The following is a 26,129-nucleotide window of genomic DNA, read 5'->3' on the forward strand; positions in this document are numbered from 1 at the left end:
AAAACCAAAGATGAAGAAAAACTCTTGAAAGCAGCCAGAGGGGAAGAAAGGACACTTTGTCCAGAGGAATCAGAGTAAGAATGGGTGCTAACATCTCACGAGACATAATGGATGTCAGAAGAGAACAGACCAACATTGCTAAAGTGCTGAAAGAAATATCTCTACCAGTTATTATTTATACCCCCTGAGCAAACCACTGTGCTACCATTAAATGTTCTCATATCATATATGAAATGAGAACAGTACCTGCACTGTTGTTACAAGTCTCAAATGAGATAAGACATGTAACTTCTCCAGAATTGTAAAATACTATTCCAATAGTTCAGTATGACTATTACATATATGTAGGTACAAACTCACATACGTCTATGTACTCAAAAGAATAGAAAGTATGGCAAACCAACATCAACTTTATCTGATCTTGAAATAGAAGCTATTAATGCCCAATTCAGCCTGTCAGCCAGGGATGAAACCTGTCTTCTAGTAGGAGCAGTGACATCTTGTGAGAAGGAAATTCAGTATAAAAAGTTAAATACAATCCCACTCAATAATTAAGAACAACTTTTCATACTATAACTGCATTATTTGAAATGCTAAAAATTTCCAAAATATCAGATATATTCATAAGAAGAAAAATACATTATTCATGCCACCACTTACTTCCAAATATATCTATAATTAAGAGTTGACTTTATAATTTATTTTAAATAGTCTCTTTCTCTTAAAATTACTCAAGTTTAGTAAGTTTTAAAATGTTACCATCTATTCAGGTTCCAACATGAGCACATCCTTCTACTCCCTGCTGGCAAGGCAGTTTTGCCACAGTCACGCTTCCATTTGATTATGCATACAAATGTAACACCATTAACCAAAGGTAGTTTTGAAGAAAATAATAACTGTTGTCAAATTTGATCATCAGAATCATCTGGAAAGCTTTTTGAAAATGTAGATTTCTAGGCTCCATAGTAACATTAAGTTTCCAGTATGTCTGAAACCCAGAAATCTGTAATTCTGATGATCAACCAGGTCTGGTCTAAAATAGACAACGGACAGGTCACTTATACACACACGCACTCACTCACTCTCACTCTCTGTCTCCCCAGTTTCTTTGAAAAGAGTTTATTCTAATTAGAAATTCCTATTACGTTTTTTACTTCTCATAAATTAAAAGTTGGCATGGTTGGCCTTGATACACACCCTACAACAACAAAATGCTAGGTTACCTGGAACATCTCATTAATTCCTTCTCCAGTTTGTGCTGAAGTCTCAAAATACAGAAACCCTTTGCTTTCAGCCCAAAGACGCCCTTCACTTTCATCCACATAGCGGTGCTTGGTACAGTCGATCTGAAATAGAAAGTCAGGGGACAGAGAGAAGATGCCAACCTTGTCCCACTAGAATAGGCCCAGTGAGGTCTTTGTCAATCCTTGACTGAGGCAAAAACTATTTTTAACTCCAGCGCTAGTGTATAAAATTACAAGAACCAAAAGAGACAAAGAAAAGGACTACATTAATATAGACTGATTTTCTGCGGCGACAGGACTAGTGCCATTTCATCCCTTGGAAAAACAGCTGCTACTCGCCCCTGTGACAGCTGGCTTCATCATATCTGCCATAGCCAAGAGGCCACAGTCGCCTTTTCATACCTTTCCATAGTCCACATTTCACCTAATTATTGCCCTTCGTACAATCAGGTCAGAGTGTGATTATTAGGCTCCATCTCTCCTGCTCAGTCACCAACGTCCTTCTCCAAGTATGGCACCAGAAAAAAAATGGATAAAAATCCTGACATAACAGGTTTTTGTTTTTGTTTTGTTTTTGTCTTAGGGACACATGTTTTGAAAGGCTGTTATTAAGGAATTTTTCTCTTCTGTTTACTTGTTCCCCAAAACTCAGAACTCCACTCTTCCCCTAGAAAGTTGAGCGTACCATTTCCAAAGAGGTTACCTTGTTGGCACACACTACAAATATAATATTTTCCATGTTTCCATGAGGTCCAAGCTCTTGCTTCATTTCTGCCAGCCATGCATCAAGGGCATCAAAAGAATCTCTCTGCCCAACATCATAGACCAGTATCACACCCTGTGTGTCCTTATAAAACTCATTACGAACCTTCAAATAGAAGAACAGATGCATAAAATGTCAGTTTTGTGATTTTATAAGAATGTACCTCACAGTCATTAACTAAACAAAGTGTGTTCTTTTGTGTATTCACAGTATTTGCTATTGTTTCTCATCACTAATCTTTGGAGGACTTTTTATAAAATCAAAGTAACATAATAAAAAAATCTGTTAGTATAGAAGGACTCATAGTGGAAAACAAGTCTCCTGCCCCACCCTTCCCCACCTCCAGAAGCAACCAATCTTTAATTGTTGTTAGTAGACCATAAAAGAACACCAATTATACAAAGTTCTTCTTAATAAGATTTAGAGAGGTGAGTAAACAATTAAAAATAACTTAAGGCAAAAATGATACCCATATCAGCAATTGGTACAACCATTTATACATCCCAACCCAAAGTTGGCTTCCCCCAGGATGTGAGGCAGAGCTTCCCTGACTCTTGGGTCTGTACAGCAACTTTAGTATTCCAAACTCAGAGCCTCAGTACAGTGTCACGAAAAAGAACAGTGGCTCTGAAGTCAGAGAGATCTGGGCTCACGCTTACTTACTAGTTGTGTGATCTCGGGCAAGTCACTTAACCTCTTTGCATCTCAGTTTCCTCATCTGTAAAATGGGGATAATACTACTTACTTCACAGGATTATTATGAGGATTAAACGAGATAATGAAGGCAAAGCATTTAGTATGGTGCCTGGAAAACAACGTGTATTATCACCTTCTCCCTTTCTTTCTTGCGTTCATTCTCTGATTGTCCTTTGATGTTTTATCAGAAATGGCAACTAGCCTCTGGGGCATATGTACAATTCTGGGAAGGGCACACTGAGGTGGCAAAGGCAACAGAGGCTGCATGGGTGACAAGCAGCACTGACAGAAGGGGGGTTTCAGGCCAAAATTCCAATAAGAACCTTGACGGGCTGTATGTTATACATTCCTTTCACAAAATTCCAGTATGTACTCAGACTTGTACTGGCTATATAGTAAGAAATGAAGACATTTTGCACACATCAGATATGGGTTTCTAAGCAAAGATAAACATCTGGACCAAGAATATAAATACCTATTAACTTACAAAAACCTACGAAGTTCTGCCCTAAAGTTAACACCAACAAAATCAGAAAGAATTTCAAACAGTGAAGACCAACAGTCGTTCTGCCCTCAGTACTCATGGTCCCGAGGCCTTTTGCGGCAGTTAACAATGGGATCTCTCTTCTTTCCTGAAATTCTTGCAGCCTGGGCTCCCATGCAGCACATTCTGCAGGTTCTTAAATTCTCTCTCTTTCACCAATTCCTCTTCTCTCCATTGCTCCCACTCCAGCCCATCACCAAAATCCCCCAAATCCTGTCCTGGGCCCTCTTCCTTTCTTTTTGAATCCTTCCTCCCAACTCAGCAACATCAACCACTTGAACAGTTTCAACCATGAGATGAACCCTCTCCTTAGAGCTTCCCGAACTGCATTTCTAATCAGCACTAGACTCTCTCACCTGAACATCCTGTTGGAATCTCGAATACAATATGTACAACAGGAAACCCTTCAACATATTCCTCTTAAACTTTTCCTTCTCTTAAACGTTAGCGATGAAATGGAGCGCATCATTCTCTGAGTCATTCGAGTTGAAAGGTTGGCGATGAGCTTTGCTGCTTTCCTCCCTCTGTTCAGTAGATTCAAACAATCCTGTGGAAGCCACCTCTGCCATGTTTCTTGTACCTGTCACTTCCCTCCTCTTCTCTTTTCCAACATTATCTCTTGACTGCCCTACTGCAAGAGTCTTCCAAGTAATCTTCTTAGCAATATCATACACTGTGTATATTTATCTTTTCAAAGCCCTGGCTCAAAAATTCTACAGTGTTTCTCCACCACCAGCCCTTCAAAGTTGAAACTTTTTAAAATGAGGTTAAAAGTTTCTGATCAGTCTTCCACCAGCCTTACCAGTCTTATCTTCCTACTATCCTCGGACCTTCAAACTGGATAATCTCTCATTCCCCAGACCTGCCCTGTGCCTTCCTAACTGCATCTGGAAACAGACCCCTCTTCAACCATGCAAGATCAAGCTCTAATACCGTATCTTTCATGTAGCTTTTTCGTTCTTTTTTTTTTTTTTAATTTTATTTTGTCCATATACATTGTGGCTGATTATTGCTCCCCATCACCAAAACCTTCCTCTCTTCTCCCTCCCCCCCTCCCCCCCAACAATGTCCTTTCTGTTTGCTTGTCGTATCAACTTCAAATAATTGTGGTTGTTATATCTTCTCCCCCCCCCCCCCGGTGTGTGTGTGTGTGTGTGTGTGTGTGTGTGTGTGTGTGTGTGTGTGTGTGTGTGTGTGTGTGTGTGTGAATTTATATATTAATTTTTAGCTCCCACCAATAAGTGAGAACATGTGGTATTTCTCTTTCTGTGCCTGACTTGTTTCACTTAATATAATTCTCTCAAGGTCCATCCATGTTGTTGCAAATGGCAGTATTTCATTCGTTTTTATAGCTGAGTAGTATTCCATTGTGTAGATGTACCACATTTTCCGTATCCACTCATCTGATGATGGGCATTTGGGCTGGTTCCAACTCTTGGCTATTGTAAAGAGTGCTGCGATAAACATTGGGAAACAGGTATACCTTCGACTTGATGATTTCCATTCCTCTGGGTATATTCCCAACAGTGGGATAGCTGGGTCGTATGGTAGATCTATCTGCAATTGTTTGAGGAACCTCCATACCATTTTCCATAGAGGCTGCACCATTTTGCAGTCCCACCAACAATGTATGAGAGTTCCTTTTTCTCCGCAGCCTCGCCAGCATTTATCGTTCATAGTCTTTTGGATTTTAGCCATCCTAACTGGGGTTAGATGGTATCTCAATGTGGTTTTGATTTGCATTTCCCGGATGCTGAGTGATGTTGAGCATTTTTTCATATGTCTGTTGGCCATTTGTATATCTTCCTTAGAGAAATGCCTACTTAGCTCTTTTGCCCATTTTTTAATTGGGTTGCTTGTTTTCTTCTTGTAAAGTTGTTTGAGTTCCTTATATATTCTGGATATTAATCCTTTGTCAGATATATATTTTGCAAATATTTTCTCCCACTCTGTTGGTTGTCTTTTAACTCTTTTAATTGTTTCTTTTGCTGTGCAGAAGCTTTTTAGTTTGATATAATCCCATTTGTTTATTTTTCCTTTGGTTGCCCGTGCTTCTGGGGTCGTATTCATGAAGTCTGTGCCCAGTCCTATTTCCTGAAGTGTTTCTCCTATGTTTTCTTTAAGAAGTTTTATTGTTTCAGGGTGTATATTTAAATCCTTAATCCATTTTGAGTTGATTTTAGTATACGGCGAGAGGTATGGATCTAGTTTCATTCTCCTGCGTATGGATATCCAGTTATCCCAGCACCATTTGCTGAAGAGGCAGTCCCTTCGCCACTGAATAGGCTTGGTGCCTTTGTCAAAGATCAGCTGACAGTAAGTGTGTGGGTTGATTTCTGGATTCTCTATTCTATTCCATTGGTCAGTGTGTCTGTTTTTATGCCAGTACCATACTGTTTTGGTTATTATAGCTTTGTAGTATAGCTTAAAGTCAGGTAGTGTTATGCCTCCAGCTTTATTTTTTTTGCTCAGCATTGCTTTGGCTATGCGTGGTCTTTTATTGTTCCATATAAATGTCTGGATAGTTTTTTCCATTTCTGAGAAAAATGTCTTTGGAATTTTGATGGGGATTGCATTGAATTTGCATATCACTTTGGGTAGTATCATGTAGCTTTTTCTGCACCACTCCTCATCATCGTACCCCCTACCCCTGCCAACCAGAATGTAATCTCTATGTCCCCTGGAAGCCCACAGCACTTTGTATTTCTGATATTGCTCAGGTCCCTTCCTGCCCAGGTTTACAGTTAGCAGCAAACCCAGCAGTCTTTCCCGTTAGACTAGAAGCAGCACAAAGGCACACATTTGATGCCTCCTCCCATGTCACCCACAGGGCCCAGCAGATATCACTGTTTGAAACACTTCTGTTTAACCAAATGGCTGAAGGTGCTACAGACAAAAGTAGAGGCAAATGGGGAAAAGAAAATTTCAAAATGCAGGTCATGCTCTCCAGGGGGAGATTTGTGTGTAAAAATAGACTTAAGAAAGCTCAATGGATTTCTCTTTCAAGGGACTCAAGTTCAAGTCTGGGCTCAGCAACTAGCTATCTACATAATCTTGAGTAAGCTATTTTCTTACCCCAAGAAAGGTGTTAGTTTAATAACACTGAGGCCTCAGAGAGTTTCTGTGAGACCCTCTAACCCAGAATTCAGTTGTGTGCCTCAGCGGAAGCAAGGTCAGGGATAAGATACAGGCCCTGCCGTTCCCCTGGCAGTCCTCCCTCTGAGACTTTGCTCTGAAGTTGCTGTCTCAAATACTACACAGACTGTCCTGTCTCAGCAGGCTCTTTGGGGAAACCTGTCAAGAGGACTGATGATAGTATGAGTGAGGGTACGCTTTGGTCAGCTTGAGGCTTGGAAAGAAGATGATGGCTTTGGTCTTGTCAGAAAGGAGGGTTTGAGCTGCAGACAGCAAATATCTGACAAAAAAGGAGAGATCAAAGCTATTTCAGTGAAAATGTACTTCAGAAGCAATGATTTCAAGGAGCTCCATTAATTATACTTCTATTTTAATAAGCTGATAAAAAAAGCTACTGCAATTTCAGGTTGCATTAATAGGAGTCTAGTGTCTACCAATAGAAAGTAACAGGAATATTCAGTGTTTTTCACTAGCTAGACAATATGTGGAATGTTGTATTCAGTTCTCAGCTCCACGTCAGCTAACAAGACATCATCCACAAAGGATGGTGACTCGGAATGCTGACAGGTCTAGCTGTGGCAGGAATAAAAAATGTCTTACCTGGGGAAGGGCAGACTCACAAATATTAGAAAGCTCTCTTATTATAGAAACACAGATTCAGTCTATGTTGCTTACAAAACAAGACAGAATCAGTGGAAAGCCAAAGGAGGACAGCCTTCATAAAGGAAAAGAGTTTTTAACTCTGAAGGATTAGCTCATAAAGCAGTGAGGCCCAGCACTAGAGATATTCATTCTGCACCACTCAAAACCGTTCTGGGTGTTACACTGTCACTAGAATCCCACTAACCTACATAACTCTTACTTATCCATCAACTCTCAGTTTAAATGTTGCTTCCTTCAACAGGACTTCCTGACCTCCCAGATAAGTTAGGTCTGGGTATTAAGTGCTCTCATGTATTCGGTCATTTGTTTAATATGTGTCTTCTCTCTAACATATTTACATTACATGAGGATAAGGGACTGTGTATTTCCAGTGTCTAGCATAGAAACTAGCATATAGGAGTCTGGAATGCTACAGAAAGAAATCTTACAATGGGCAGGGGTCTGGACCACATTAATTCTCAGGCATCTTCTAACTCTCCATTTGCATGTCTCTGGTGCAATCTAAGATCTACGTTAGCATTTCTGGTAGTTAGAATCTATGTCAAACTTATGGTCAGCTAGAATTCCATTCCTTTTTAACTGACAATAGTCTATCTTGTGAAACAGATTTAATCCACTGTAAGGTTTCACATTTAAAAGGAATTCATTTCACCTAAATATCTGGGTATATTCACAAGACGGAAGATTATGCAGGCATTAAAAGTTTTGTTTCCTCCAGGAAGATGGAATAGATATACTTCTCCCTATTCCTCCTGCTAAGTACAAGTAAAAATTATGGACACTGAACATAAAGCATACATAAGAACCACTCAGAAAAGATAGAGAGAAGGCAGCAGACAAGGTAGGCACCTTGGGACCAAAGGAATGACATGATGGTGAGTTCCGTGGGTTTTCTTTTGCCTTGGATATCCAAGACTTAGGGCTGAAGAAGTACAACTCAAAAATGCCAATAGGTGCAGACAAATAAAATCCCCAACAAAAGCCCAGTCCATTCATCCAAAGGATCAGGAAAGGGGCAGCTTAGCAAAATAAAACACTTTACATAATAACTGCTCTACTCCAGTCAAACCTCAGGACAAAACTGTCTCCCTACCCTGACCCACTCCAGTAAAGGCTGAGAGGACATTTTAGAACTGAAAAATATAATAATGGAAAATAAAAGCTTTCCAGCAGACAGTGGAAAGAATTAGTGAACTAGTAGGCAGAAAAATAAAAACAACCCAATCTAAACAACAGAAAGAAAAAGAAAACTTCCCAAATGTGGCAAGAGACATAAATCTACAGATTCAATAAGCTAAGAAAGCTCCAAACAAAATAAAGCCAAAGAAGTCCATGCTAACACACAATAACCCCCTAAAAACTAAAGACAGAAAAATTCTTGAAAGCAGCCAGACAAAAAAGATACCTCTCTTTTGGGAGAAAAAAACATTTCAAATAACAGCAGATTTATCATCAGAAACCATGAAAGCCAGAGGGAAAAGGTACAGAATTTTCAAGAGCTGAAAGAAAAGAACTATCAACCCAGAATCCTATACTCAGCAAAAATATTCTTCAGGAATGAAGGGGAAATCAAGACATTCTCAATCAAGGAAAACTAAGAAAATTTGTCCCCAGCAGACCTACTGTAAAAGAATGGCTAAAGGAATTTCTCCAAACAGAAAGGAAATGATAAGAGAAGGGACCTTAGAACATGTGGAAGGATGAAAAAACAAAGTAAGCAAAAATACAGTGAATAGGCTTTCCTTCTGTCTTGGGTTTTCCATATTATGTTTGACAGTTGAAGTAAAAATTAAACAGTGTATGATGTGGTTCTAAATGTATGTAGAGAAATTATTTAAAACAATTATATCATAAACGGGACAATAAAGGGACCTAAAGGGAGCAAAGATTTCTACACTACTCTCAAACTATAAAAATGATACACCAGTAGCCTGTGATAAGTTATATAATGTAATAACTAGAGCATCCACTACAAAAGCTATACTGAGAGGGTCACTCAAAAACACTATATACAAATCAAAATGGAATTCAAAAAGTGTTCAAGTAACCCACAGGAAGGCATGAAAAAGAAAACAGAGAAATGAAAAACAGAAAATAAAAAATAAAATGGCAGACTTAAGTCCTAACATATCAATAATTACATTAAATCTAAGTGGTCTGAATACACCAATTAAAAGACAGAAAGTGGCATAATAAATTTAAAAAGATGACCCAACTATCTGCTGTCTACAAAAAAATCACTTCAAATATAATGATATAAGCAGGTCAAAAGTAAAAGGATAGCAAAAGATATACCATGCAAATATCAATCAAAAGAAAGCAGAAGCGGCTATATTAATATCAGATAAAGTAGACATCAGATCAAAGAAAATTACCCGAGATAGAAAGGAACAGTATATAATTATAAAATATATAATGAATACATAGCAATCCTAAATTTGTATACACCAAACAACAAAGTTGCAAAATATGCAAAGGAAAAACTGGTAGAACTCAAAGGAGAAATAGAGAAATCCACAATTAGAGTCAGAAACATCAGCACCCTCTCTCAGCAACTGATAGAACGATTAAACAAAAAATCAGCAAGGATACAGAAAAACTTAACACCATTGACCAACAGAATATAACAGATATTTATAGAACACTCCATCCACAACAGCAGAATACACATTCTTTTCAAGTGCCCACGGAACAACTATCAAGATAGACCATAGTGGGCCATGAAACAAACCTCAACACATTTGAAAGGATTAAAATCATAGTGTGTTCTCTAATTACAAAGGAATCAAACTAGAAATCAATAACAGAAACATGAGAGGAAAATCTTCAAACAGTTGGAAACTAAACAGCACACTTCTAAATAATCCAGAGTCAAATGGAAATTTAAAAACACACTGAACTAAATGAAAATGAAAATACAACTTTTCAAAATTTGTGGGCCACAGTTAAAGAAGTGCTGAGAGGGAAACCTGTAGTACTAAATTCATAAAGTAGAAAAGAAAAATGTCTCGGATCAATAATCTAAGCTCCTATCTCAAGAACCTAGAAAAAAAGAGCAAAATAAGCGCAAAGCAAGCAGAAGGAAGGAAATAATAAAGATAAGAGCAGCAGTGAAATGGCTAAACTAGAAAAGAGCAAAGAGCCTCCTAAGGGAAAATGAAAAAGCCCAAGGAAGGAAAAACAAAAGAATGGCCATGAGATTCACTTTGGGACTATTTAGGATTGATAAGCAGACGAAAGCAAACCAAGTGAGGTTGCTTTAGCTTCTTCTGGGGAAAGAACACACATGACTACGAGTGAACAGGAAAGATCACTCTAGTATCCTGCTGTGAAAGAAGTCACATCACTGGGTTCTTAAGTCCAACACAAATGTAATTAACCTTTCACATTTGAGGCTAAGGTATGAAGTAAAAAGCAAAAATCCTTTGAAAGTTAAAATGTCTTATCTAAGTGTTTGAAACATTAGCAATGACATTTCCTACCCCTATGTAAGGGGACAGCATTAAAGATCAACACATTATCTATTAAATTAAGGCTCAGAAGGCAAGCCACAAACATGAGATAAATTTGCCAATTTTTAGACCTGATTTGAATATTTGTTGTTTCAGATAATTCAGGATCTTTCCCCAAACCCATTGATAATACTAGATAAATGTTTTCTTAAAAAGTCTTTCTTACCTCGTAGAAGAAGGGATGTCCAGCCATATCAAAGATGTTAACTTTGATTTCTCTGTCTCTGATTTGTACCCTGAAATGTTCAAATGGAAACAATCCCAAAGAAGGTTATGGTTTCTGCATTCACATTAATATCATTTATGTCAGTTATGAATTTCAAAAGGGTATGTGTGTGAAGTTTAAAAGAGGCTTTCTTAGTGCCTCTTCTTGATTCCAGATAATCTTTATATGAGCCAGCAACTTGGCAGGTGATCTTGCCTCCTTATTTTAGGAACACTGAACCCACTTGGATAAGCACCCTCATTTACCTTCACCCTGAGATACTTCAGTCCACAACTCTCAACCAGCAAATGGAGGCTATTACTATGGTATTAACAAAAGTCAATTTGGGAAAAGTAGGAGCAAGATGAAGGAAAATAAAAGGTTTTATTTCACTTAGTAAGAGACATCTTAATTACTACTGGTTATTCTTAGTTACTATGAAGCAGAATAACAAAGATATATATTAATTATGTCTGTTTAATTTTCTTGTGATCTTCATTGAGCAAGAGTGATAGTCCATCTGTTTTTAGAAATTAGAAAATAAAACAAAAGGGGAAACAATAACCATTCATATTAGAATTAACTACTGTTAATATCATAGCATATTTGTTTCTAGTCCTTTTTTTTTTTTTTTTAAGAAAACTCACCACTGGGACATTATAAATAATTCAAACACTAAAGAAAGATATAAAAATGAAAGTTTAAAAGTTAAATCTCTATCACCTAGAAAAACCTTCATTAATATAGGTGAACATCACTGCAGACTTCTTTCTATGCATAGATAAGACTGACAAACATAAATATTCTCATAAAAATGGGATTACAAAATAAAAAGTCTGAAAATTTTTTTTATTGAATTTAACAAAAGAAAGAGACTGAAGTGAATGGGGAATAATTACTGAACTTTAAATATAAAGGTTTCCTCAACACAAGAAATATTATTTCCTAGAAGATCCCTCCAAGGTTAAGGATAGAGATTATTCACAGCAAATTAACATACTGGTCATTTTGGTTTTTTCATGTTTCTGTAACATGGTTCAGTTTTAGACAGCTCTGATATGACCCCCTACTATGGAATGGGCGGACACCAGCACTTGCTCTCATTGTCCTTACACTACTCCTGGTTTATTTATTTATTATCATTCTCTTGTCCACATTTACAGCACTCACTTTCAGTTCTGAAACCATAATTCCCACAGTTGTTTTATATTACTTGTACATTTAAATCGAACTAATCCCTAATCATCTTATCATGATTTCTTCATTCCTGAGTTCTCTACTATATTTCATCAATTCTAAGGTGCATATTTGTTTTCATTTTAACATCTGTGAAATCAGAACCAATCTCATAAAAGAGAATATGAGAAAAACAAAACAAAAACAGTTTGAAAGCATTTGGAGAAGATCTGGTATAATAATTTATATCTTTAAAATTTACCTTAAAAAGATAGCAGCTGAGAAGGGATAGAAACTATAAAGTCAGGAAATAACACAAATGTGTTCACACATCGAAATGCAAGAAGTCAATTTAATTCAGAAGGCAGACAGAAAAAAGTGGTAATTCCTTATCTCAAGGCAGAAGAAAGCGGTAATTCCTTATCTCAAGGCAGTGCCTTCCGAAGTGTAGTCTGAAGACCACCTGCATCATAACTATTGGGAGAGGTGGTATTAAAAATGCAGATTCCTGTGCCCCACCTCAGACCCAATGAATCAGAATCTTCGTGGGTCACCCCAGGAATCTACATTTTTACAAATTCTATAAGTAATTCTTCAGCACATCAAAATTTGAGCTTTACCATACTGAAAACAGAAAGAATGGAACAGATAGCTGCTGTTTTGACTGCCCAAAACAGCACCCCTCTTTCTTCTCCCAGTTATGCTTCACGTGGGTTCTGCCATCTTGTTATGGATCCCACGCTGATGGCTACAGCTAACTGAGCTGGGGAAAGGTACCAGTCCCCACTTGGGCCAGTCAACACCTCTCTGGGATTTTAAAACTTGGGATATTAGTTTTAGTCTCTCTCTAATGTAAAGTTAAAACTGTGCATCTGAGCTGCTGGTAGCTGTGTACAGGAAGGCCCTGAAGCCAACCAGTGGAGAGACAGATGTAGTGAAACGACCTATTTATATTCTGTCCCAGGTTCCAGATATGTCTGAGGACAACTGTATCATCCTTATAACTGGATTATGTTAATTGATTAATATTCTTTTTTAAATTTCGCTTGAGTTGGTACGAGATGGGTTTCCATCAATTATATCCTCTTGACTCATCATGGAACAACCATCTTTTCAAAAAAACTCTAGCCAGAAACAGAAGTCTGTTAAATAAACAATAGTTCTATGGCATAATATGGTAATTTTCATTTCTCAGATAAATAAAGTAGTTACTTATATGGACTCAGAATAAAACTGCCTTAAATAGGATGTCCTACCATATCACTGATGAAATCCTGTGCCCTGAAGTAGGAAAGGGAAAAGGAAAACGAGAAAGAAAGAATCATGGATTTCAAATGAGGAGCGTCATACATTTCATAGCCAAGAGCTACAATTTTCATTCTTTAAAGAAAACTTGCAGGAATCTCCTCTGCTGTGTCAGTTGAAAATGGTGATATAACACAGGAACTCTTGAGTTTTACTTTACCACTTACTTGAGCCACCTTAATATAGTCATGAAGGATACACTTAAGCTCTACTCTTGCACGCACTCACATTCTGCTATAGGTAATCCTCACCACTTTAGTCTGCTTTCTTGAATATTACCCTCATATACTCATCTGGCAATCTTCCTCTTTACATGCATCTGCTTACCTAACAGTAAATATTTATTGAGTATCTACTAAGTATAAGCACTGTGCCAGGTACTTGGAGAAAATTTATACTAATATACCCTTCTTCAGGAATTTTATAATCTAGCAGGAGACATTAAATACATACAAATAATAATAATAATACAAGGCAATTTATGATATGTACCATAAGTAGCATAGAAAACTTTAAGATTTTTGTCATTTGCAACCAGAAACAGTCCTGATTAACAAAGGGGGTGTTCGGAAGGCCATATGGGAACAGGAGGATTTTACATCTTGAAGGAATTGGCAAGTGGAGAGATGAGGGAGGGACATTCCAAGTGGACAGAATGAACAATGGCACTGAGATAGGAAAGTATGAGAGCAGCAATTCAGAGTGGAGAGAGGGTAAAGTGTGCAAACAAATGTAATAACAGAAAAGGGGAGGGGCAGGGGACTAGAATAGTGAGTGCCTGAAATTCCACTCACTTTTCCGTTTAAGGAGTATGCTGTCTACCCCAATTCTACTCTTTTTTAAAAATTATTTATTTATTTATTTATTTATTTATTTTATTATTATTATTTTTTAAATTTTATTTTGTTACCCCAATTCTACTCTTTGGCAGTGTTATTTCCTGCTAATTGAATCCTATCTCCCCAAGCTCCACCCACTCCTGATTCATCTCCAAATAAATCCTGACTTATACCAACTTTACTCTTCCCAGATCATTTTTGCTGGATTGCAATAAGCTATAAAGATCACAAACCAATATGGAAAGTTCTCCGGTAAAAAATTTTCCACACAATATTTAGACTTTTTAGAGAGAATGTTTTTTTAAATGCTCTAAAACCGCACCTGCTGATATGACCTGCTTACATAGAAACATATTTCCTGAAAAGTTACATCTGCTTTGTGTTGACTTGCTCATCATTATAGACCCTGCACCTAACAATGCCTGGCAAACAGAATGTGCTTAGTACACTGGCTGGAGGAAGTAATGACATAATCACTACATACCTGTAAAGGTCTCTTATTCCTATCTTTCCCAATTTATCTTCAAAGTCTCTATTTCAAGAGTACCTGCATAAGTGCATTGATGCAAATATAGATCATCTTAGAAAGAGTTCTGAATTTCTGTATAATTTACAAGCCCAGGAAAAATATACTCACTTTGTGACTCCATAGTCAATTCCAATTGTTGCAAGGTATTTAGACACAAATCTTTTCTCACAGTATCGCTTTATAATACAACTCTAAAAAGGTAAAAACACATGTATTTAGTATGTACGCAATGGGAACACATACAAAAAAGTACATTTCTTCATTACGGTGTCTTCATTCACTACTGTGAAAAGAAAGCATTTTCAAAAGCAAAAAGTATAAAATAACTGAAACAAATGCTAACAGTGAAGATTCTTAAGAAAAATTATTTTAAAATTCTTCCTTTAATACTAAATATGGGGATGTTTTCAGTTTAGTTCTCAATCCTTGTGTTCTTTTCTTTCGAAGACCTCTTCTATTCTGATACTTTCAATGATACCACCAAAATATCTATGTCTGGCTTTGACCTCCCTCCCAAGACCAGATCCACATTTCCAAATATCTATTAGCCTAGTTTCTACTTAGATGTCCCACTATCACTTCAAATTCAACACGTCCGAAAATGAACTAATATTACACATGAAAACAGCACATTCTGTGATACCCTAGTTCTGTTAATAATATCACCTTATTCATTTGTTAAAGAAATACAACTTTTAGACTCTAAGGAATTTTCTAATAACACCAGAAATCTGTGAAACTTAATATTCCCTAAATATGGAACATACTACATGGACCTAGTACATGCCAGATATTTGGGGAAGGGTAGGATTTAAAAACTGGAATTACAAAAAAAAAAAAGCATGTTTTATTGCCCATGGAATGCTTCAATACAGGAAATACACAAAGCACAGGAGCTGGCTCCTTCCACCCATCATGACCCTGGCCAGTATCTGTAGCCTTCCCAGGGCACAGAGCTAAGGAAGGGGCTGGGAGGTGGGCTGAGGGTGCAGGAGGGCATGGGAAGTGGGGGGTGAAGTGGAGGGGGGAAGTGGAGGGGGTAAAATGGAGGGGTGAAGTGGAGTGGGGAAGTGGAGGGGGTGAAGTGGAGGGTGGAGTGGAGGGGGGAAGTGGAGGGGGTGAAGTGGAGGGGTGAAGTGGAGTGGGGAAGTGGAGGGGGTGAAGTGGAGGGGGAAGTGGAAGGGGGGAAGTGGAAGGGGGGAAGTGGAGGGGGTACAGGAGGGAGAAGGAGGTGGAGCTGGGGGAGTGGCCAGGAAGGTCTGGGGTAGACCAGTCCTTTCTGAAATAAATATTATTGTTAGTTTGCTGGAAAAAAAATATAACATCACCATTTTCCCAATCACAGAGGATCAAAATATTGAAGTCATATTTGATCTGGGCCTTTCTACATCTTCTTTTGAATGTTTCTTCCATCTTTCTTTTCATTCCAATTCCTATTGATGACACTGGTTTAGGACCTTATTATCTGCTTCTAGACAACTAGAGGAACTTCTTTCTTGGTCTTTCTGTCTCCTTTCCCTCCCAACTTCAATCAGTACTGTATACCACTGACATTATTTCACTTCCCTAACTTAAAAATCTTCAATGGCTTCTCATTGCCAAGAGTTTGAAATCCGAATTCCTTTGTCCTTTATTCGAGGTCCTCCACAATCTGGCCCTAGTCTGTCATCTCTGTCTAAATCCTTCAATATAAGCTCTCCAGTTCTATAAAATTCCCAGGATTGGGCTTCTTGACTTTTTTCATTACTTTTCCCTCTACTTGGAATATGCTTTCTCTCTTCTTTCCAAATCTTATCCTTTAAGCCCCAGATGAGAGTCTGAGTGCCCACGTTATAAGTGATCTTGCCCACATGTGAACTCCTCTGTGTGAGTGGGTACTACGCATCTGAACTCCTCTAACACTTGACATATGTACTATTATATGTGCTACACACACACACCCACAACCACACCATGTATCTGCCATTGGTCATACACTGCCTTGTATTTAGTTATCTTTTCACATATGTATATTTACTTTATCTCTTCATCTAGACAATAAACTACTTGAGGACAAGCATCAGTATTTTCCTCATATCTTTTGCAGCAATAGCTCAGTGCCTTTAACATAGCAGGGGTTTGATAATTCCTGAATAAACATATAAGTAAGCATCAATGAGATTAAGAGAAGCTTGGACTGTTTCTGATTACGAATGGTACTGAAAAACTAATTTTAAATGACTTGTGTATTAATAACAATTCTTAGCACTCATGAAACTTATAGTTTACTTGAAGTGTTGATAATGGAGTTCATTCTGCTCAAATCCTTTCCTGATGAGCCTCAATCTAAATTAGACAGAACAGTTAATTTTATAAGTATTTACTGTAATAAACTCATCATGAACTGAAGGGAAAACTTCTTTGGAGTGACTTCTGCTAAGAGGCTAGGCTTTTAAAACCACTTAGCTTGAAAGTACTTCTCAAATGTTTTCTTTCACAATATCCCAGAAAAATAAATACAGTCTTCTAAAAAATTACTCATAAAATTAAGGGACCTGGAAGTCCTCTAACTCTAGTATGCTAACTAAACTGTTTATAAAGATACACATTTAAGTTATAGTATTAATAACCATTTCCTATAATACAAAGAGACAGGATCCTACAAGCTAAGTTAAATAACATAAATACAGAGGGAACAGATAAAATTAAATAAGTAGAAAGCTAAGCTAACTTAATATTAACTGTACAGGCAAACTGATTTACTTAAATATATCTGCCAAATATAAGATGTTGATAATTAAAACAGACAGAATTCAAATGTTAGAAATAGACATATGATATTAATCAACAAAATAAAAGCATAAAATAAAAAGGCAAGCTGGTAACAGATGGTGATTTGGGCTGCTGGATTAAAAACAAAAGAATCTTCTTCTGAACCTATACAAAAAGGATATATATACATATTCATTCATTCAGCAAATATTGAGTTTGTAATCTGTGCCAGACATTAGGTGCTGGGATATAAAGGCAAGATATATCCCAGTTTTTGCAGTTAATGTGAAAAGAGAGGCACTAAATAATTACACAAATAAGTCTTCAAATTACAGTTGTGATAAGTGCCATAAAATTATAGGATGTTATGAGATAATGTAATGAGAACCTAACATTTTACTTTTCTATGAGCTTAGAAATATATGTATTAAAAATGGCACTTTGAGTGACATTTAAAACATCCCTTTCCACACAAAAACTTGTACACGAATGTTCATATTAGCATTATCCATAATAGCCAAAAAACGAAAACAATCCAAATGTCATCAACTGATAAATGGATACATAAAATGTGGTATATTTATACAATGGAATATTATTCTGCAATATGAAGAAATGAAGTACTAATATCTGCTACAACATGGATGAACCTTGAAAACATTATGCTAAGTGAAAGATGCTTATCACAAAGGACCATATAGTGTATGATTCTATTTATACGAAATGTCCAAAATAGGTAAATCCATAGAGATAGAAATTAGGTTAGTGGTGGCCTCAGATTGGGAGGTTGGGGGTTTGGGGGTAATAGGGAGACACTGCTAACCGGTATGGGTTTTTTTTGGGGGGGTGATGAAACTAATTATGGTGATAATTGCACAACTCTGTGAATGTACTAAAAACCAGTAAACTGTACACTTTAAACATGTAAATTGTATGTGAATTATATTTCAATAAAGCTTATTTAAAAAAAAAAAATCCCTTGGGAAGAAAAAGGAGATTCCCAAGGGCTTAATCTCTCTATTGGAGAACCCTGAGATTTCTCTGTGGTCTTTGTATATATCCAGTTAAATTTCTGCACTGGGCGGTCAACTTACCCCAAAGCCCCAGGCCAGTTCTCAATGTCTTGGAGGATCTGAAGTTTCCTAATATGTTCATGACCTTATGCCTCTTTCCAAACCATGTAAATTCTGAGATAATATATTCAGAAATAATAATAATCAGAAATGGTTATAGCTTTATTCAACCTATTAAGCATGTTTTTTTCTAACTGTACAAGTTTTACCTGAATAAAAAATCAAAATTTAGGCCAGAAGCTTGAGTTTTTACAAACAAATGCTCTACCTAAAGGTTTTTGAGATAAATCTCTAAGGCTAGGGATGAAGGCCCCAATGTGGGGCCACACTTTATATGAAATGTATACATTTTTGATCACTCTTACAACTGTGTTCAACAGTCTAATAAGACTTCAACAGAAACACACAAAACTAGTCATGATCCACAGAGGATAAATAGAGGGCATATATGCTTACCGTAAAAAAAAAAAAATCCAAATAGTACAGAAATGTGTTAAGGAAGAATACTAAAAACTCTTGAAACCCACCACTCCAAAATAATTATCAATAACATGTTGGTGACCACCTTTTCAAAATCTCTTCACATATTAGGTTAACCACATTAAATTGCCATTTTTAAGGTTACAGAAAAACAAATGTCTGCAATTTCATATGGTTCAACCTACTGCATGTTTATGTTTGATTTTACATTGATAGGAACATATACAAACTGTTTTATAGGCATCCTTTTATATTCCTCCAGTCTTTTGTGTATCTCTTCTCAACTTTTCTATTCCACTTCCCAAGATAACACAATCAAATCTTTCTCCTTGGTCTTGAAACCTTGATTTACTCAGCACTTCTGGGAAAGTAAAGTCATATCTCCATGAAATATGAAAAAGAAAGAAAGCTGCTCCAGTTTTTGCTGGAAGTCATCTTCTGACCCCTGGTAATCAGTCTTAGAATAAAGCCAATGATACTGTGGACACAAGGACTGAGAGAACGGATGAACCTGATGACATCATCGAATCTTTATGTCAATCCACTCTGAAGCTTGCCCTACTTCTAGATTTCCAGTTACATTAAATATTTTCCAGTTAAATCAATCAAACTGGGTTCTCCTATTTGCAGTCAAAAGTATCCACATTATAAAGTATATTACATACTTCTGGAGTTTGATTTTCTCTGTTAACCACCGATTACGGTAATCCTTCCAAGTGAACTCACATAGCACTACTCAGTTTTTTCATGGTTGCTTAACAGTCCGTGATATGCAAGTATTCCCTCTATGAATGAGAATTCACTGTTTCCAGTTTTTTTCCTACTATAAACAATGTTGTAATAAATGCCCTTGTGTATATATCCACTAAAACCGATACTTCAATCTCTATGGAATAGATTCCCAAGGGTATAACTGCTGGGTTGGAGAGCACATTTTTTATTTTAATAATTACTGTCAATTGCTCTTCAAAAACTGTGTTTCTACCGGTAGTATGCAGGTACCCTTTTCCCCAAATCACCGCCAAAACAATGATTCTTTTAATGACTGTCAGTCTGGTTAGTGAGAAATAATTTCATTGTTACTTTAATTTGCATTTTGCTGACTACAAATGAAGTTGAGCATCTCTTCATATGCTTACTGGATATTTAAATTTCTTCTTCTGTGTATTGCCAAATTCATGCCCCTATCCATTTTTCTATTCGGTTACATGTCTCTTCCTTATCAATTTTCCTGGTTTGGGGACATTATACACATTAACTTTTTCCAGACATATGAGTTACAAACATATGCCCCAGTGTGTCATTTGTCTTTTAATTTTTTTATAGATATTTTGTCATACAATTTCTTTCATTATTATTTATATATATTCAACTATGCCTGTGTTTTCTTGTATGGTTTCTGGGCTTACTTTCCTGGTCGTAAAGGACTCCCTGAAGCTATAAATATGTTGTACATATTCTTCTGAAATTTGTTTTAAAATATTTAAATAATAAATTCATCTGTAATTTATTTTTGTATGTACAGAAGATAACAGGCCACCTTAATTCTCTTCTCTTTGTCTTTAAATATCACCTCTGTTACTTTTTAATTTCCTTATATAACAGGATCTATTTCTGGGCTCTCCATTCTGTTCTACTGATCTATTTGTCTGTTCTTATAGCAATATAATATTTTCTTGATTGGTTTCAGACTATATTATAATATCAGTCTAGGCAAATTCTCTCCTTTCCATTGTCCTACCCTGTTCTTCTTTTCCATACTTTGATTAGTTCTTCTCAGATATCTATTCTTTCATATGAATTTTAGGATAATCTTATCCATTTTTTTTTAAAGGCTCAAACTTATTAAGATTTTAATTAGAACTGCCTTAAATCTGTGTATTAATTTTAAAAGAATTGGCATTGTAATATTATCTTCCCACAAAAGAACACAGTACAGGTTAAGCATCCCTAATCCAAAAATCCAAAATCTGAAATGCCCCAAATTCAAAACTTTTTGAGTGCCAACATGACACAAGTGGAAAATTCCACACCTGACCTCATTAGATGAGGTCACAGCCAAAACACAGGTGCACGATGCACAGTTTATTCAGTGTCCTGTGCTGCTTAATTACCTTGAACACATTATTTTTTCACTGTATAATGGTATGTCATATTTTTTTACTGTTAAGAACTTATGTGTGAATAAGTGTAAGAAAATGATTGCTTATTGGTAGCATATAAATTCAAAATCAGGAATAATGGTGATGCCAAACAACCACAGAATGTCCATATGGGTGGCTAAAATAGTGACACCTTTGTTTCTGATGGTTCAATGCACACAACTTTGTTTCATGCACAAAATTATTTAAAATACTGTATAAATTCACCTTCAGGCTTTGTGTAGATATATAGAAAACATAAATGAATTTTGTGTTTAGTCTTGTATCCCATTCCCAAGATATCTCACTATGCATATACAAATATTCCAAAATCCAAAAAAATCCTAAATCTGAAATATTTCTGGTCCCAAGCATTTCAGAAAAGGGATACTCAACCTGTGTGTCTTTCCATTTGTTCAGATCTTGTTTTATGCCCTTCAATTAGACTTAGTTTTTTCATGTAGGTACTGGATCTTTCTTGTTACATATGTCCCTAATATTTTATAGGTTTTACTATCATATGTGGAATATCTTTTTCCATTTCCATTTTAAGCATAAATTATTAATTTTTATGTTTATCTTATATCCAGTCATCTTACCACATTTCTCTAATTAACTAAAGCAGGTTAGAGAATCTTTTGGATAGTCGAGGTATACAACATATAATCAGCAAAAGATAATTTTTAACTCTGAATATTTATATTGATTATATGTCATTTTCTTATTACATCCCTAGAATCTTCAAAACATTGTTGAATAGGGCTGGCCTGTGGCTCACTCGGGAGAGTGCGGTGCTGATAACACCAAGGCCACGGGTTCGGATCCTATATACGGATGGCCGGTTCGCTCACTGGCTGAGCGTGGTGCTGACAACACCAAGTCAAGGTTTGGGATCCCCTTACCGGTCATCTTTAAAAAAAAAAAAAAAAAAACAATATTGAATAGTAAGAATAATAACAAGTATTCTTTTTTGTATCCAATTTTAATGGAAATGGCCTTAGCACTTCCCATTTGGTATGATATTTGCTGTTGGTTAATAATAAATATTCTTTATTATACTTAAGTAGTTTTATTTTATTCTGATTTTGCTTAAAATGTTTATTAAGATAAACTACTGGATTATATAGAATGTTTGAAAGTATCATATAGCTTTTCTCTACTAATTTATTAATATAACAAATTATGTTGATTAAATTCTTGATATGTGCTGCAGTTTGAATGTCCCCCCAAGCTCGTGTTGGAACTTAACCCCCAATATGGTGGTGGAAGGTGGGGCCTTTCAGAGGTGATTGGATCACAAGGACTGTGCCCTCCATTTATGGAGTTATGGGTTGAAGGTTTAATGGGTGGACCAGTGGCTTTATAAGGAAAACACATGATAAAACTCTTGCCATCTTTGCCATATAATTGCTTACATTGCTATGGAACCCTGCAGAGCGTTCTCACCCAGAAGAGGGCCCTCACCAGATGTGCCCCCTGGACCATGGACTTTCCAGCCTCTAAAATTCTGAGAAATAAATTTTATTTTCTCATAAATTAACCAGTTTCAGTATTCTGTTATAAGCAACAGAAAATGGACTAATACAATATTGAACCATGTTTGCAATCCTGGGATAAACCTTACTTGCTAATAGTAAATTATTTTTGACATATTGCTGAATTCTATTTGTCAATATTTAGAAAATTGCATTTCTACGTATATGTGAAAATGGTATATAATTTTCTTTGATACTATATCAAGCTTTGCTATTTAAGTTAGTATTACTTTATGTAATAAATTGGGATGCTGTTTATCTTTTTCTTTGACTTGGAATAACAACTGAAATTATGTGTTTTTTGAAGCTTAAATGAAGCTCATCCATGAACCCAGCTGATCCTGATATCCTTCTGGATGGTAAACCTTAAATTGCTTTTCTAATTTCTTCTGAGAAGGAATGCTCTCAGAATTCAACTTATTTTTAAGTAGATTTTGGTAATTTATATCTTGCTAAGAAATCCTCAAATGTGTTCACATAGCATTGTATGTAGTATTCTCTAGCCATTTTTTAAATCTCTTCCAATATGTGATTACATCTCCTTTTCAGTACTAATCTTTTTTTTTTTCTTCACTTTCTCTATTTGTCTTAAATAGATTTTTAGACACTTTTCTTTTTTGTTAATCTTTCCAAAGAATTCTCATTCTTTTAGTTAATTTTGTGTCCTTTTCTAATGTCTTAAGTATTAAGTTCCTTTAGTTCTTTTGAGAGATAATTTGCATGCCATACAATTCACACTTTTAGAGTGCAAAATTCAGTGGTTTTTAGTGTCCTCACAAAATTGTGCAACCATTAAGTTCCTTTAGTTTTTATCTTTCTTCTTTAGAAATGAGTAAGATAATGCATTTTCCTTTGAATACAGCTTTAATTTTACCCTGAAGATTTTGACTTGGAGTTTCTCCTTTTCATTGCTTTCTAGTTATTTGTCATTTGTTTTGATTTGCTTTGATCCTAGGATTACCTAACGGGGCATTTCTTAATTTTTAACTTTAAAATTGTTTACCTGTATATCTTCCTATATTTCCTAAATTCTTGAAAACGAGTATTGCTACTTTTATAAATAAGTCAAACTAATAAGTTTCTTTTGGAAAAGTTACGCTTAAATCTTTTATCCATCTAGAATTTATTTTTGAGAAAGGAATGCAGTGGGAATCCACCCCACCCCCAAATAGTAGCCAGTTGTTCCAACAGTTATTAAACAGCCTCTACTTTCCCACATTTTTACATTTCTTATAAACTGAATTTCTGTATGTGTTTGGGTTTATTTCTGGACTCTATTCTGTTCCACTGATGTCTTGATATTTCCTTTCCAGTATCAATAGAAAAAGTTTGGTAACTTTAAAATATTTTTAAACAACTGGTAGAGATAGTCTCCTCTCACTTCTCTTCTTTTTTCACAGTTTTCTTTTTCTCTCTCTTTTTTCTTTACTTTTACTTTATTTTTTTCACAATTTTCTAAGGACTTCAGAAACTTTTTTTTTTGTTCTAAAAAAAACCATTTTTGTTTTAACTGGAATTGAATTACATTTGTTGATTATTTTAAATAACTGACATCTCTACAGTATTGAGTGATACTAAGGGAAAAGTATATTTTCCATTTGCCTAAGTAATTTTAAGTCCCTTCAGATTTTTTATTTTTTCTTCACATAGGTCCTACTTATTTCTTCCTAAGTTTAAACCTAGGTACTTAATTGTGCTTGCTATTATAAATTAAAATTGTTTTTTAATTATATATTCCAACTAAATATAATTTGGATATAATAAAGTTATTAATTTATGTGTATTAATTTTGCATTATTGATTTTTAGAATTATTTCTAATAGTTTTTCAGTTAATTCTCTTTGGCTTCCCAAGTAAACTGCATCATTAGAAAATAATGATAATTTACCTTCTCCTTTCCAATATTTTGTTTTTCTCTCTTATCTAATGCCATTGGCTGATAAATATAGAACAATGTTAAGTAAATGTGGTGATACTGGGCATTTTGGGCTGCTCTCTAATGTACCATTGGGCTTAATAAAATTACAAAAGTGATACATGCTTACCCAGTTTAGTGCATAATCTAGAGGCTTTCTTTTTCTTTTTAGTGCCTGGTCACAGTTGACATTCAATAAATGTTGACTTTTGGTGAATGTTATGTTAACACATACACAGATGTTTAAGTAGTTCAGGATCATGCCAAACAGAAAGGAAAAACACTAATAAACAGTGACTGAGCATCTTCTGCGTGCAGGGCACTGGCCTACATGCTCCCATTAACAGGTCTTTCGCAGTTAGAGCCTAGTTGAAGTTGATTTAAAAAGCGTATAATGATGGAAAGAGCACTGACATGGGAGTGTGAACACACTCGGGTTCTAATCCCGCTTCTGTCACCAAGCAGATGACCTTGAGAGGTTCTTAACCAACAGCCTCCACTTACCCAGGAGGAGTGACCGTCTGCGTGAGGAGGAGGCAGTTTGGGAATACATTTAAGGGAAGGCCTCGGTCACCTCCGACCCTCCCTCCCGCATACTAAGGGAGAGATTACAGCTGATAACCAGTAGACAGAGCAGAGAGACAGACGGTAGAACTAAGGCCTCTTTGAGAGAACAGATGTAGTGACACGACCAAAACAAAACACAACGCGAAGCCCGCAGGATCCTCGCCAGCCATCGCACCTCCCCTACGAACCACGTCTGCTTCAGCTATGCTGTCTTACGATGGGAATGCAGACTCCGGGCTGCCGAGGGACAGTTTACTAGCCCCAAATCCTCCCACGCAGCCCATTAAGTTCCGTGCACTGAACTTTTACTCTCCACCTCCAGGTCCTGGACGCAGACACGGTACCTACGCAGACGATCCGACGTTCGGACCTAGGCCTTACTCTCTTTGGGGTACATTCCAGGGTCAGAGGCCACCCCAGACACCTTCTTAAGGAGGCTGACGTCGGTGGAGGAGGCGGCAACCCAAAGGTCAAAAAGGTCAGATTTCCTCTCGGAGCCGCACCCCCTCCGGGAGACCCGGGCCTGCTCGGGGGCGGGGAGAAGGCAGGGCCCCAGGCTGTTGAGTGGCTGCTCTTCCAGCCAATGGGCACGCCGCCCCGCCGCGCTGAGGTCCCGCCCCTTCCGTCGCGCCGTACTCACTTTCCCGACTTCGGCGTTGCCCATGGAGATAACTTTAATGCGCAGGGACTTGCCAACCTCCTTCCGCTTCGGCAGGTTGGTCTCCATGGCCTTCGCTCTCCCGGGGCCACTCGCCTCGGTCTCTTCTTGTGCACCGGCCCGTCCCTCAGGCCTCCTCATCCAATGGCGGAATGGCTTCTCTCGTCACCTTCTCGGCCCCACGGTTCGCCATCCCCGCCGCTGCCTGGCAGCGGGCGCGGACAGTTGGGGGCGCAGGGAGCCGGGGGAGGGAGACGAGAGTCTCGCGATGCTAGAGCGGGGCGGCTGACATCACCGCCGGGCCCTGGAGATGCGGCTCCGCTTACCAGGTCTCTGGGATCACGCGGCCGAGTCGGGCCGCACGGAAGGCGGCGTGGAGGGACGGCTGGGTTGCAAGG

General features: G+C 37.1%; 1 protein-coding gene across 10 annotated transcripts in view; it reads right to left on the minus strand.

Annotated features, from left to right (window-relative positions):
• DNAJC27 (DnaJ heat shock protein family (Hsp40) member C27) overlaps window positions 1-25,927 on the minus strand; it is a 56,963-nt gene extending 31,036 nt beyond the window's left edge. For 8 of the 10 annotated variants that reach the window (XR_010021684.1, XM_063078644.1, XM_063078643.1 and 5 more), the window contains exons 1-5: window positions 25,714-25,927; window positions 14,720-14,802; window positions 10,724-10,793; window positions 1,948-2,112; window positions 1,224-1,346 (exon numbers count right to left, since the gene is read on the minus strand). Coding sequence is in view for 9 of the 10 variants with exons in the window: in XM_063078644.1 (XP_062934714.1) it covers window positions 1,224-1,346; window positions 1,948-2,112; window positions 10,724-10,793; window positions 14,720-14,802; window positions 25,714-25,872 (600 nt within the window). In the remaining variant the exon portion in view is untranslated. Of the gene's footprint in view, window positions 1-1,223; window positions 1,347-1,947; window positions 2,113-3,603; window positions 4,205-10,723; window positions 10,794-14,719; window positions 14,803-25,417; window positions 25,632-25,713 lie in introns of those variants that run through there. The other 2 variants (XM_063078650.1, XM_063078649.1) reach the window with 2 other exon arrangements.
• Window positions 25,928-26,129: the final 202 nt, after the last annotated feature.

This window comes from Cynocephalus volans, chromosome 14 (genome assembly GCF_027409185.1).
Source record: "Cynocephalus volans isolate mCynVol1 chromosome 14, mCynVol1.pri, whole genome shotgun sequence".
NCBI classification, from domain to species: Eukaryota; Metazoa; Chordata; class Mammalia; order Dermoptera; family Cynocephalidae; genus Cynocephalus; species Cynocephalus volans.